The sequence below is a fragment of the Jaculus jaculus genome, chromosome 3, assembly GCF_020740685.1.
Source record: "Jaculus jaculus isolate mJacJac1 chromosome 3, mJacJac1.mat.Y.cur, whole genome shotgun sequence".
NCBI classification, from domain to species: Eukaryota; Metazoa; Chordata; class Mammalia; order Rodentia; family Dipodidae; genus Jaculus; species Jaculus jaculus.
Genome location: NC_059104.1, coordinates 168114992 through 168127167, shown reverse-complemented (window position 1 = coordinate 168127167; position 12176 = coordinate 168114992). Strand labels below are relative to the sequence as shown.

General features: G+C 46.0%; 1 protein-coding gene across 1 annotated transcript in view; it reads right to left on the bottom strand.

The window, feature by feature from the left end:
* Positions 1-12176, bottom strand: part of Xrra1 (X-ray radiation resistance associated 1) — a 79498-nt gene that overhangs the window by 32939 nt on the left and 34383 nt on the right. The window contains exon 8 of the mRNA XM_045145880.1: positions 9726-9859. Within this exon, the coding sequence (XP_045001815.1) occupies positions 9726-9859 (134 nt within the window). The remainder of the gene's footprint in view (positions 1-9725; positions 9860-12176) is intronic.

Below are 12176 nucleotides of genomic sequence, written 5' to 3'. Positions count from 1 at the left end.
AAATTACAAGAGAGACGAATGGAGAGAGGGAGGGGACATGACGGAGAGCAGAGTCATGAAGGGGAAAGTGGGGGAGGGGAGAGGAAAGGAGGAAAATACCATGGTTTGTTGTCTGTAAGTATAGAAGTTGTTAATAACATATATATATATTAAAAAATCCTCTCTTCCTCTTACATTATCTCTCAGGTGTTATTACACTGACAAAATATTAATGACAGGGCTGGAGAGATGGCTCAGTATTAAGGCCTTGCTTGTGAAGCCCAAGAACCCATGCTGGACTCTCTGGATCCCACGTAAGCCAGACGCACAAGCGCAAGGTCACACACGCGCACAAGGTGGCACATGTATCTGCAGTTCAGTTGCTGTGGCTAGAGGTCCTGGCGTACCAACTCACTCACTCTCTCTCATAAAAATTAAAATTAAATAAAAAATAAAGAAAATCTTGATGACATACAATGGAAGTGCAAAAGTGATATAGAGTGGTTGAGGCGCTTGCCTGTGAAGCCTGAGGACCTGCGTTCAGTTCCCCAGGACCCACATCAGCCAGATGCACAAAGTGGCGCATGTATCTGGAGTTCATTTGAAGCAGCTGGAGGCTCTGATGTGCCCATTCTCTATCTGCCTTTCCCTCTCTCACTCTCAAACAAATGAATAAATATAATATTTTTTCTTTAAAATATTTTATATTTATTAATTTATTTGAGAGAGACAAAGAGTCAGGCAGAGGGAGAGAGAGAGAGAGAGGGAGGGAGGGAGAGAGGGAGAGAGGGAAGGAGAGAGGGAGAGAGGGAGGGAGAGAATGGGTGCACCAGGACATCCAGCCACTGCAAATGAACTCCAGAGACATGCACCACCTTGTGCAACTGGTTTATGTGGGTCCTGGGGTCTCTAACCTAGGTCTTCTGGCTTTGCAGGAAAGTGCCTTAACTGCTAAGCCATCCCTCCAGTCCCAAATATAATATTTTAAGAACTTACAAAGGGCTGGAGGGATGGCTTAGTGGTTAAGGTATTTGCCTGCAAAGCCAAAGGACTCAGGTTTGATTCCCCAGGACCCACATTAGCCAGATGCACAAGGTGGCGCACGTGTCTGGAGTTCATCTGCAGTGGTTGGAGGCCCTGGCGCGCCCATTCTCTTTCTCTCTCTCCCTCTTTCTCTGTCAAATAAATAAATAAATAAATAAACAATTTTTTAACGTGACAGGGATTTATCTTCACAGCACAAAGCTTTCCACTGAAACCACCTAGGATGATAAATGGAAATGAATGAATATGAAAAAATTACCATTTACAAATATGCAAGAAGCCTAGGAATGTAGCTTAGTGAGTAAAGTGCTTGCCTAGCATGCATGAGGCCTTGGGTTCCATGCCCAGCACCACACAAGTGCAGGGTGGTAGCACATGCCTGTAATCCCAGCACTTCGGCGGTAGAGGTAGGAGGATCAGAAGTTCAAGGTCATTGTCTATTACATTTGATGGGTTTGAGGCCAGCCTGGGCTACAAGAAACCCTGTAATTAAAAAAAGGGGAGGGGGGAGAGAGATGGCTTAGCCATTAAGCGCTTGCCTGTGAAGCCTAAGGACCCTGGTTTGGGGCTCGATTCCCCAGGACCCACGTTAGCCAGATGCACAAGGGGGTGCACGCGTCTGGAATTCATCTGCAGTGGCTGGAGGCCCTGGCGTGCCCATTCTATCCCTCCCCCTCTCTCTCTCTCTCTCTCTCTCTCTCTCTCTGTCTCTGCCTCTTTCTCTCTGTCACTCTCAAATAAATAAATAAAAATGAGAAAAACATATTTAAAAAAATGGGCTAGGGGGCCGAGTGTGGTGGCGCACGCCTTTAATCCCAGCACTCAGGGGCAGAGGTAGAAGGATTACCTTGAGTTTGAGGCCACCCTGAGACTACATAGTGAATTCCACGTCAGCCTGGACTAGAGTGAGACCCTACCTCAAAAACATTTTTTTAAAAAAATAAAGGGCTAGGGAAATGGCTCATTGGCTAGGGAGATGGCTCAGTGGTTAAAGGCACTTGCTTGCAAAGCCTGTCAGCCCCAGGTTCAACTCCCCAATCCCCATGTAAAACCAGATACACAATGTGTTACATGTAACTGGAGTTCTTTTGCAATGGTAGGAGGCCCTGGCATGTCCATACTCTCCACCCCACCCTTCTCAAATAAATAAATGCTACTACCACTTTTGGCTAGTAGTAGTGACCATGGGGGTAACTTGAAACTCACCAAAGTGCTGGTAAATGACAGTGGAGTGTTCAGTACTAAGTGGCACATCTCTATCATACCCTTCAAGGCTCAGGATCCATTGCTGAAGAGATGATGTAAAGAATATTAAGAGGCAAAGGCAGATTCAGAAAGCTTATAATACTGTCTTCCAGACACAAAATTTGATATTCATGACCTCATAGTGGTTGATGGTATCTATACCAGACCTTTATAATATGGGGAAAAAATGATGACATGAAAAATAGAAGAGTTGGGAAAATGGCTTAGTGGTTAAGACACTTGCCTGCAAGATCTAAGGACCCAGGTTCAATTCCCCAGAACCCACATAAGCTAGATACACAAGGTGGCACATGCATCTGGAGTTTGTTTGCAGTGGCTAGAGGCCCTGGAGTGCCCATTCTCTCCTCACCTCTCTCTAATAAATACATACAAATAAAATATTTAAAAACTAGAAGAGGGCTGGCGATATGGCTCAGTGGTTAAAGGCTTGGTTCCAGAGCCCAATGACCTGGGATGGCCTGGGTTCAATTGCCCAGCACCCACATAAGCTAGATGCACAAAGTGGCACATGCATCTGGAGTTTGTTTTCAAACTCTCCCTCTCTCTCTAAAATAAATAAAATATTTTTAAAAAATATGAGAGAGGGCTGGAGAGATGGTTTAGTGGTTAAGCGCTTGCCTGTGAAGCCTAAGGACCCCAGTTCAAGGCTCGGTTCCCCAGGTCCCACGTTAGCCAGATGTACAAGGGGGCGCATGCGTCTGGAGTTCGTTTGCAGAGGCTGGAAGCCCTGGTGCGCCCATTCTCTCTCTTTCCCTCTATCTGTCTTTCTCTCTGTGTCTGTCGCTCTCAAATAAATTAATTAATTAATTTTAAAAAATATGAGAGACTGTTTGGAAAGAAGGAATTCAATGGAGGGTGGATTTGACAGGAGGAAAATGGGGGTGTTGGGAGGGAATTATCATGCTTTATTGTCTATCATATGGAAGCTGTCAAGAAAGTTAAAAAAAAAATGTGCAAGAGTGTGATGACAGTGAGAAAGCAGTATGCTAAAACCTAAATCCTAGAGAGGAAAAGTGAGCCTATGAAGTCAGGTTAGCCTCAAGGGTATTTTCTGATCATCTTAAAATCAAATCATGGGACTGGAGAGATGACTTAGTGGTTAAGGTGCTTGCCTGTAAAACCTAAGCACCAGTGTAAGCCAAATAATTCACAAGGTGACACATGCATCTGGAGTTCGTTTGCAGTGGCTAGAGGCCCCGGTGTACCTATTCTCTCTCTCACTCAAAAAAATATTTAAAAAATCAAATTATGGTTTAATAGTCCTAGAGAGTATAGACATGTGCTATCATGTTTTTATGTGGGTGCTAGGGATCAGAACTCAGGTTCTCATGACTCTATGACAAGCCCTTTACCAACTAAGCTATCTCTACAGTACCATGAAATCTTTTCCTTTTCTTTGTGAGGTAGGGTCTTCCTCTAGCCCAGGTTGACCTGGAATTCACTATGTAGTCTTAAGGTGGCCTCGAACTCACAGTGATCCTCCTACCTCTGCCTCCCGAGTGCTGGGATTAAAAGTGTGTGCCACCATGCCTGCCTACAGAGAGAATGGGTACACCAGGGCTTCTAGCCACTGCAGACTCCAGATGCGTGCACCACTTTGTGCATTTGGCTTTATGTGGGTACTGGGGAATCGAATCCAGGTCATTAGGCTTTCACTTTAATTGCTAAGCCATCTCTGAAATCTTTTTACTGCAAATCAACACAGCTTTTGGCATTAGGATACACGTAAGGATCTACAAATGTTCTTTATCAGCTAACAAGAACCACTGGCAACAGTATGCTTTAACCTGGCAAGGACAACAGTATACCTTCAGGGCTACAGCAACTCTCAAGCCCTATCCTAATCTACTACACAGGAATTACAACATCATGCTGATTGGATCAAATCTGCTTTAGAATTCTTTCAATAAATTTTTCATTTAAGTTATAATTTTTAGCTTTAGAGTTTCTTTTGTTTTTTTTTTCTTATATTTCTTGTTTTGTTTTAAAATTTTATTTACTTATTTGAGAGAGAGCGAGAGAATAGGCATGCCAGGGCCTCCAGCCACTGCACAAACTCCAGATACATGCACCCTCTTGTGCATCTGGCTTACATGGGTCCTGGAGAATTGAACTGGGATCCTTTGGCTTTGCAGATAAATGCCTTAACCTCTAGGCCATCTCTCCAACCCCCCACCTCGTTGTTTTTTTTTTTTTGGTTTTTTTTTTGAAGTAGGGTCTCACTCTAGTTCAGGCTGACCTAGAATTCACTATGGAATCTCAGGGTGGCCTCGAACTCACAGTGATCCTCCACCTCTGCCTCCCAAGTGCTGGGATTAAAGGCATGCGCCACCACACCTGGCTACTTGTTTTTGTAAATTTATTTATATTTATTTATGAGAGAGAGAATGAGTGAATGAATTTATCACCAGGGCCTCTTGCTGCTGCAAGCAAACTCCAGTCACATGTGCATCTGGCTTTATGTAAATACTGGGGACTGGAACCCAGGCCTGCAGGCTTTGGAAGCAAGCACCTTTAACTGGTGAGCCTTCTCCCTAGCCCTTGTTTTCTTTTTCAATTTTCTACCTCTTTACTACTATTTATATTTTACCTGCATGCCATTTTCTCTGTCTTCTGATAGGTTTTTTTTTTTTTTTTTTCATACTTGCAGCTGTTTTATCTAGTGGGCTCTCCTGATTTTCTTTAGGGAGGTTTTCTGTATTCTTGGCTTTGAAGGGCCTTTCCTATTTCCTCCTACACCTTGGGGTTTTCAGTTGAAAACTGTATGTTGGAATCCACCAATACGCTGACTCTGGAAGTTAGCTCGTGTCCTCTCTTCACTGTGCTTGGCTGATGTTTTATTTATTTATTTTGATTTTCACAGGCTGTCTTTGTGCCAAGGATCATTATGGGATGTAAAGGTGCATCTTCTCAGATCTTTTCTGAATCTGTACCTTTCCCTGGGTGTTTATGGTGATTTTCCAGTGTCTCCCACATAGAAAGTTGACTTTGAATGTCCTAGACTTTGGATCCCAAAGAGAGAAAAAAAATGAAGGGGAATAAAAAGTATCAATTGTTTAAATTTTCTGCAGGTTTCTTTGGGTGAAGAAGGCTGGGTTACAGCAACGTCTGGAGGGCAGTCTGTGTGCAGTAGTGTATCCTAGCCTCTGTACCTGCACTTCCCTATTGGACACGGCCGCAGTGATCACAGCACAGATCCCAGCACTTACAGACTGGCTCCTGCAAGCTGTTGGTGGTCACTGCAGTACTACTTACTGTGAGACTGGGGCTTGGGGAATGGGTAGCAGCTCAAACTGAATGATGTTACCTGCATTTTGCTATCACACTTTCCTTTAGAAGATGTGAGGTCTCATCTGACTCAAGCATCCCTACAGGGTTTTACCAGGCAGATTGAGGAGACAGATTCTTCTTGTTTTTATTTGAGAGAGAGAGAGAGAGAGAGAGAGAGAGAGAGAGAGAGAGAGAGAGAGAGAGAGGCAGGGACACACAGAGAGAGAACTGGAGTGCCAGGGCCTCTGCCACTGAAACTGAACTCCAGATGATTGTGCCACCTAGTGGTCATGTGCGACCTTGTGCTTGCCTTACCTCTGTGTGTCTGGCTAATGTGGGATCTGGAGAGTAAAACATGGGTCTTTAGGTTTTACAGGCAAGCACCTTAACTGCTAAGCCATCTTTCCAGCCCAAGGAGATAGATTCTTAGTTTATTTTTTATTTTATTTGGGAGAGAGAAAGAGGCAGAGAGAGGGAGAGAGAGGATGGGTGCATCAGGGCCTCCAGCCACTGCAAACGAACTCCACACACATGTGTTCCCTTGTGCATCTGGCTTACATGGGCCCTGAGGAATCAAACCAGGGTCCTTTGGCTTTACAGGCAAGTGCCTTAACTGCTAAGCCATCTCTCCAGCCCAAGGAGACAGGTTCTTGATGCATCCTTTCCCACTCTCTGCCCAGGATCCTCATGGGGCCATGACATACAACTATTACTGATGCTTATTTTCCCATGACCTGAAGTCTAGGAAGTTGAAAAGTTGCTCTTCTCACAATGATAGTAATAATCCACTTGCAGAATTTTTAATTTTCATTTTTGCAGCTTTGGGTACCTGATTTAGGTTCTCCTCAAGAGAGGAGTTCCCAGGGGTCATAGGAAGAGTTCCACTGAAGTAGATGTTGAGATTGAGACTGGCCACATGAGGCTCTCATTTCACTGAACCAACAGGCAGGTAAAGAGAGAGGCTACTGATTTTATTTTGTGAGTGACTTGCCACTGCTAATCAAAAGTAAATATAAGGGCCGGGTGTGGTGGCACATGCCTTTAATCCCAGTACTCTGGAGGCAGAGGTAGGAGGATCGCCTTGAGTTCAAGGCCACAATGAGACTACAGAGGGAATTCCAGGTCAGCATAATGGTTTTATACCTAGAAGACCAAAAGGAGTACCTTTGGAATCTATGGAATTGCTGACTGACATTCCCCTTAGAAAGTCTATGTCCTTTAGCAGAAGTCACTAGAAAACCATAGTGAGTCACTAAAAGCAGAACCATCAGCCACTCAGACTCCTCGGAGAGAAGGTTCAGAACCCCAACCAGCTGAAGCACTGGACCATGAAAGAAGGGCTCACAAATACCTATTATGGCCTCCTGACAATCTAAGAAAGATGACTGTAGTGACAATGAATTTTTTTTTTTTTTTTTGATTTTTTGAGGTAGGGTTTCACTCTGGCCCAGGCTGACCTGGAATTCATTATGTAGTGTCAGGGTAGCCTCGAACTCACAGTGATCCTCCTACCTCTGCCTCCCGAGTGCTGGGATTAAAGGTATGCGCCACCACTCCCGGAATTTCTTTTTTCTTTTCTTTTTTGGTTAACAATGAATATTTTCACGTGTAATCTCTTTCTTATTTTATGTGTGCATATGTATGTGTGTTGTATGTTGCATATTTAAATTACTAATTATAACTGAGTTTGAAACTTAGTTTTCAGGTAATAAAGTATTCGTATATAGTTTTTCTTTTTTTGAGACATGGTCTTACTATATAGCCCAGGATGGCCCTGAACTCTTAATCCTCCTGCCTCAGTCTCCCAGGTACCAAGATTAGAGGTGGTGCTACCATACCTAACTCACATATTTCTTTGTGAGAGAAAAATCAAATCATTCAGAGAGAGTTATAATAACTGCCGGAGAGCTGGGTGTGGTGGCGCACACCTTTAGTCCCAGCACTCGAGAGGCAGAGGTAGGAGAATTGCTGTGGGTTCAAGGCCACCCTGAGACTACATAGTGAATTCCAGGTCAGCCTGAGCTAGAGTGAGACCCTAGCTTGAAAAAAAAAAACAAAATAATAATAACTACCAGAATGGCATCTCATCCCTTTGTAGAGTATGAGCATCTTTTTAAAATTTTTTAAATATTTTTTTCATTTTATTATTTATTTATTTGAGAGTGACAGAGAGAGAAAGAGGCAGAGAGAGAGAGAAAGTGAGAGAGAGAGAGAGAGAGAGAGAGAGAGAATGGGCACACCAGGGCTTTCAGCCACTGCAAATGAACTCCAGATGCGTGCGCCCCCTTGTGCATCTGGCTAACATAGGTCCTGGGGGATAGAGCCTCGAACCAGGGTCCTTAGGCTTCACAGGCGAGTGCTTAACCACTAAGCCATCTCTCCAGCCCGAGTATGAGTATCTTCACTGTAAGTTACATGAAAGCATGCCACTGGTGCATGAACATGAAACACATGGAGTAGACATTCGGGTTCCAAGAGGTGGATGAGCTGGTCACCAGCCTACAAACTGTCAGCCTTCCCTCTTTCCCTCTGCTCTGCTGTGCGGGGAGGGGGCTGGAGCCCGCCTTAAGTACACATCCTAGGTCAACTTTCCAACAGGCTCTGCATCAGATGCTGCAAGGAGACTCCGAGGCAGAGCAGAGGGAAGAGCATCTCTTCTGCCTGGCTTCTGATGCCCTTTCTGGTGGCAGCAGCAGCCCAGAAAGCAGTCACGGCAGGTCTGACGGTGGCGACTGTGTGCGCAGAGGCCGAGGCAGCGTCTGGCAGAGCTGGAGCTTCAGCGATGGTCTCTCTAAGCGCACAGTGGGAGTCCCACCCCAGGCTCTGGTCCAGCCGCGCGCTAGCAGCTTCGGATGGCTGGGTACCAGTCTTTCTTCCCTCTAACAGAAGCTACCAAGGTTGATGTAACCCATTCTACTTTACCACTGGTGATACTGGAGGTGGAATAAAGATTTGGTGGTATGAGTTTGAAAAGAGCCTTTATCTCTAGAGGCACATATTGAAAAATTTATAGATGAAATTAGATGAGTCTGCTGACTCATTTATGGCGGGGTTTATTTATAGCTGGATAGATTTTTCTCAAGAGTAACCGAGAGCAGGGCATGACGGGGCATAGATGAATCAAGGCTGGCCATGACTCCACAGTTATGAGGTGATAATCTCTGGGTGGTAGGCACATGGAGGCTCATTTTGCTATTTACTTGTGTGAATCATTTTTTTCCCCACTGTTGTAACAAATACCTGGGGAAAGAAACTTACATTTTGGCTAATGATTTCACTTTGCTAGCCTTGAATCCCTTGATGCTGGGCCTGTGGTGAGGCCGAATATCATGTAATGGGAGCATGTGGCAGATAATAAGCATCATGTGAACTGCGTGTTTCCCCAGTCCCTGGCAGAGAGGAGGGGGCAGGGGCTAAGGCAGATGGAGAATGTTTTCAGTGGAGAAAGCAGGAGGGTCCGGCCTGGACCTTGGAATATGGCCGGAACCGACATAAGTGAACAAGACGATGGGTGTGTGTGGTCTCTGGAAACAGACACATTTGACTCAAGTCTTGACTCTATGACTGACCACCTTTATAACTCTGGGGAAACTACATTTGACCTTCCTGTACTTTAATTTCCGTATCTGAAAAGTGGTCTAATGATAAGATACCTTCCTCTTGAAGTTGTCGTGAATATTAAATGAACTAACCCGTGAGGCGGGGAGAAGAATGTCTACACAGAAAGCAGTGTCTGTGTGCTGTAATTCATAGAGGAAGATCCAGTACGTTCTGGCCTCAGTAAAGGTGCCGAGTTGGAGTGAACAAAGCTAATTCAGAGGCCAGTAAGTCGCCTTGGTGCCCTGGAACAGGCTCATGGGGAGAAACATCAAGCAAGAGCATTATCTGCAGTTTATAAGTGACCAGAGGTAGGGACAGTGGCTTTCCAGGCATTTGAGTTTCTCTTAACCACACACAGGAGAGTGGGGTGCGCGGGGGTGGGGAGGGGTCTATCCAAAGCCTTTCAGGGAGGGTGAGTAGATGGCATTCTCCCTACCTTGGGAACTCACAGCCTGTCTTTATGGCCACTTCCAAGCTTCTGTGAACTGTTTCTTTGGATAGTGACACCCAGACAAAGGCTCCTTAGGGAACGCACAGGCCAGAGCCAAGGATGGAGAAGAACTTACTGCTCTGTGACGGCCATGTTGGGTGGCAGAGACGTGAGCCCGTTGCCTGTGAGGAGCAGGACACGAAGGTGTGGCAGAATCCCCAGATCACAGATGGCCTCTTCAGTCAGGCTGTTGAAAGAAAGGTCCAGGAACTACCGTGCAAAGACAAAAGCAGGGGGGACAGAGGCGACATGTGACCACAGGGCCTGTACTCCATTTCCCTCCTGGAAAGCTCCCTGGCCCCCAGGATAAAACCTCTCAGGATTGGCACTAGAGGCGTATAGAGCCGAGCCCACCCCCCCTCCAGTCTTAGCTGCCATTGCACACTTTGTCCTGCCTGCGGTGCTGACCCAACGGCCTCCTCCCCGTCCTCGCCTGCTCCCACCAGCCACTCCCTCCTTGTGCTTTTCCCTCACACAGGACTGCCCTTCCTCTAGGTACCCAAATCCTAGCCCCAAAGGCCACCTCAAATCTGCTTCTTTTTTTTAAAAAATTAAATTTCATTTTTTAAATTTGTCTGAGAGAGAGAGAGAGAGAGAGAATGGGCGTGCCAGGACCTCCAGCCACTGCAAATGAACTCCAGACACATGTGCCACCTTGTGCATCTGGCTTACATGGGTCCTGGGGAACTGAACCAGGGTTCTTTGGCTTTCCAGGTAATCACCTTAAGCACTAAGCTATCCCTCCAGCCCTCAAATCTGCTTCTTTATAAAACCTTTCCTGAGCCCCAGACAGGTGGCATTTCTCCTTCCCCAGACTGAGTGCTGTATCTGAACTGCTTCAGGAGACTTGTCAAAATCTTCGAGGGGTGGTCTAAACCCCTCCTGCCTTCTCATGGGCAGGAGCTCTTTGTTCTCTTTCCTTCTGTTAATCTAATAAAGTCTCTGTAAACTTAAAAAAAAAATATAGGGTATGTGAGATAGCTAGAGACATGTTTATGGATATGCCCTGAATCACATCTGCCACGTAATGGAGGACTGGATCATAAGCCCTTTGAGGTCTGGGGTCATGCCACTGTATCCTTGTAACTTCGCATAGGACCTGGCACAGAGCAGCAACTTATCTGAGATGAGATAGCCTAGGAAAGACAGTGGAATGAACCTCATCATCAGCTACCTTATGACTGGCCACCTGGATTCATAAGAGAGTTAAGTAGGGTTAAGGAGCAGCCAGGAAACGGAGTGTCTCTCTGCAAAGACAGAGCTGACTGGGACAGATGACATCTACCCAATCTCTGCTGTCTCTCCCCTGAACCTCCCTGGACACTCCTGTAACTCTTCTAGACGAGGCACTTCTTTCCCTTCACCCCTAGTTCTATGTGCTCCCCACATAGGAGAAGCTCATCGAATGGAGTCAGGTTCAGGGTCTTAGCCAGCTTCTCATATGGCGTCTCATGTCCGTCCCGTGGCCGGCCAGGGGTCATGCAGTAGTGTACGCATCGCAGGTCTGTCCCCAAAGGAATGGGTTTGTGTGGCTGTGCTTCAGCAATGGCCCTGAGACGTCAGCTTGAGACATGGCTGGCTGTGTGATTTAGGTAAATTACTTAACTTGTGATTCTTTTTTTTTTTTTTAATTTTTTTTTAATTTTTTTTTAATTTTTTGTTTTAATTTATGAGCGACAGAAACAGAAAGACAGAGAGAGGGAGAGAGAGAGAATGGGCGCGCCAGGGCTTCCAGCCTCTGCAAACGAACTCCAGACGCGTGTGCCCCCTTGTGCATCTGGCTAACGTGGGACCTGGGGAACCGAGCCTCGAGCCAGGGTCCTTAGGCTTCACAGGCAAGCGCTTAACCGCTAAACCATCTCTCCAGCCCTAACTTGTGATTCTTTATCAATAAGTGGGAAATAAGTGGTTCTACATCAATAAAGCCTTTGGCCTATGGGCTGGTTCCTAGTAAATGCCTAATTAATGTTGGCTGCCATCATCATCATCATCATCCTTTCATTTACTGACCTCGTTGCTGAAGGCTTACTTGGTACCGGTCCCTGCCTTTAAGAGCTCCCTGCTTCCTTAGGTTATTTGTAAAGTAGCAATGCTTCTGGGATAGTTATCTGTATTCACACCCACAAGGCACAAAGGAAGGAACAGTGAGGTCCACCAGGGAGTGAGGACGGGATTCCCAGAGCAAACGACATCAGAGCTGTCCTCACAGACTAGTGGTGACTTACTGAGTTGTCAGAGCAACGCCATGTTCAGGTGAGCAAATGGCATGAAGCAGGAAGCAGCAGTGCCCACTCTGAAGACTGCAAACAGTTTGGGTGTGTGGGTGGCCTGTGGGCTAGGAGAGGCTGGCCAGGCTGTGAAAGGCACCCAACACCGAAGGAGTGGTGGGTTCCTGCCACTGTCAAGGAAGTGAGGGTTTGTGGGGACGGAGGGATGGCTTACTGGTTAAGGCACTTCCTTGCAAAGCCAAAGGACCCAGGTTTGATTCCCCAGGATCCATGTGAGCCAGATGCACAAAGTGGAGCAT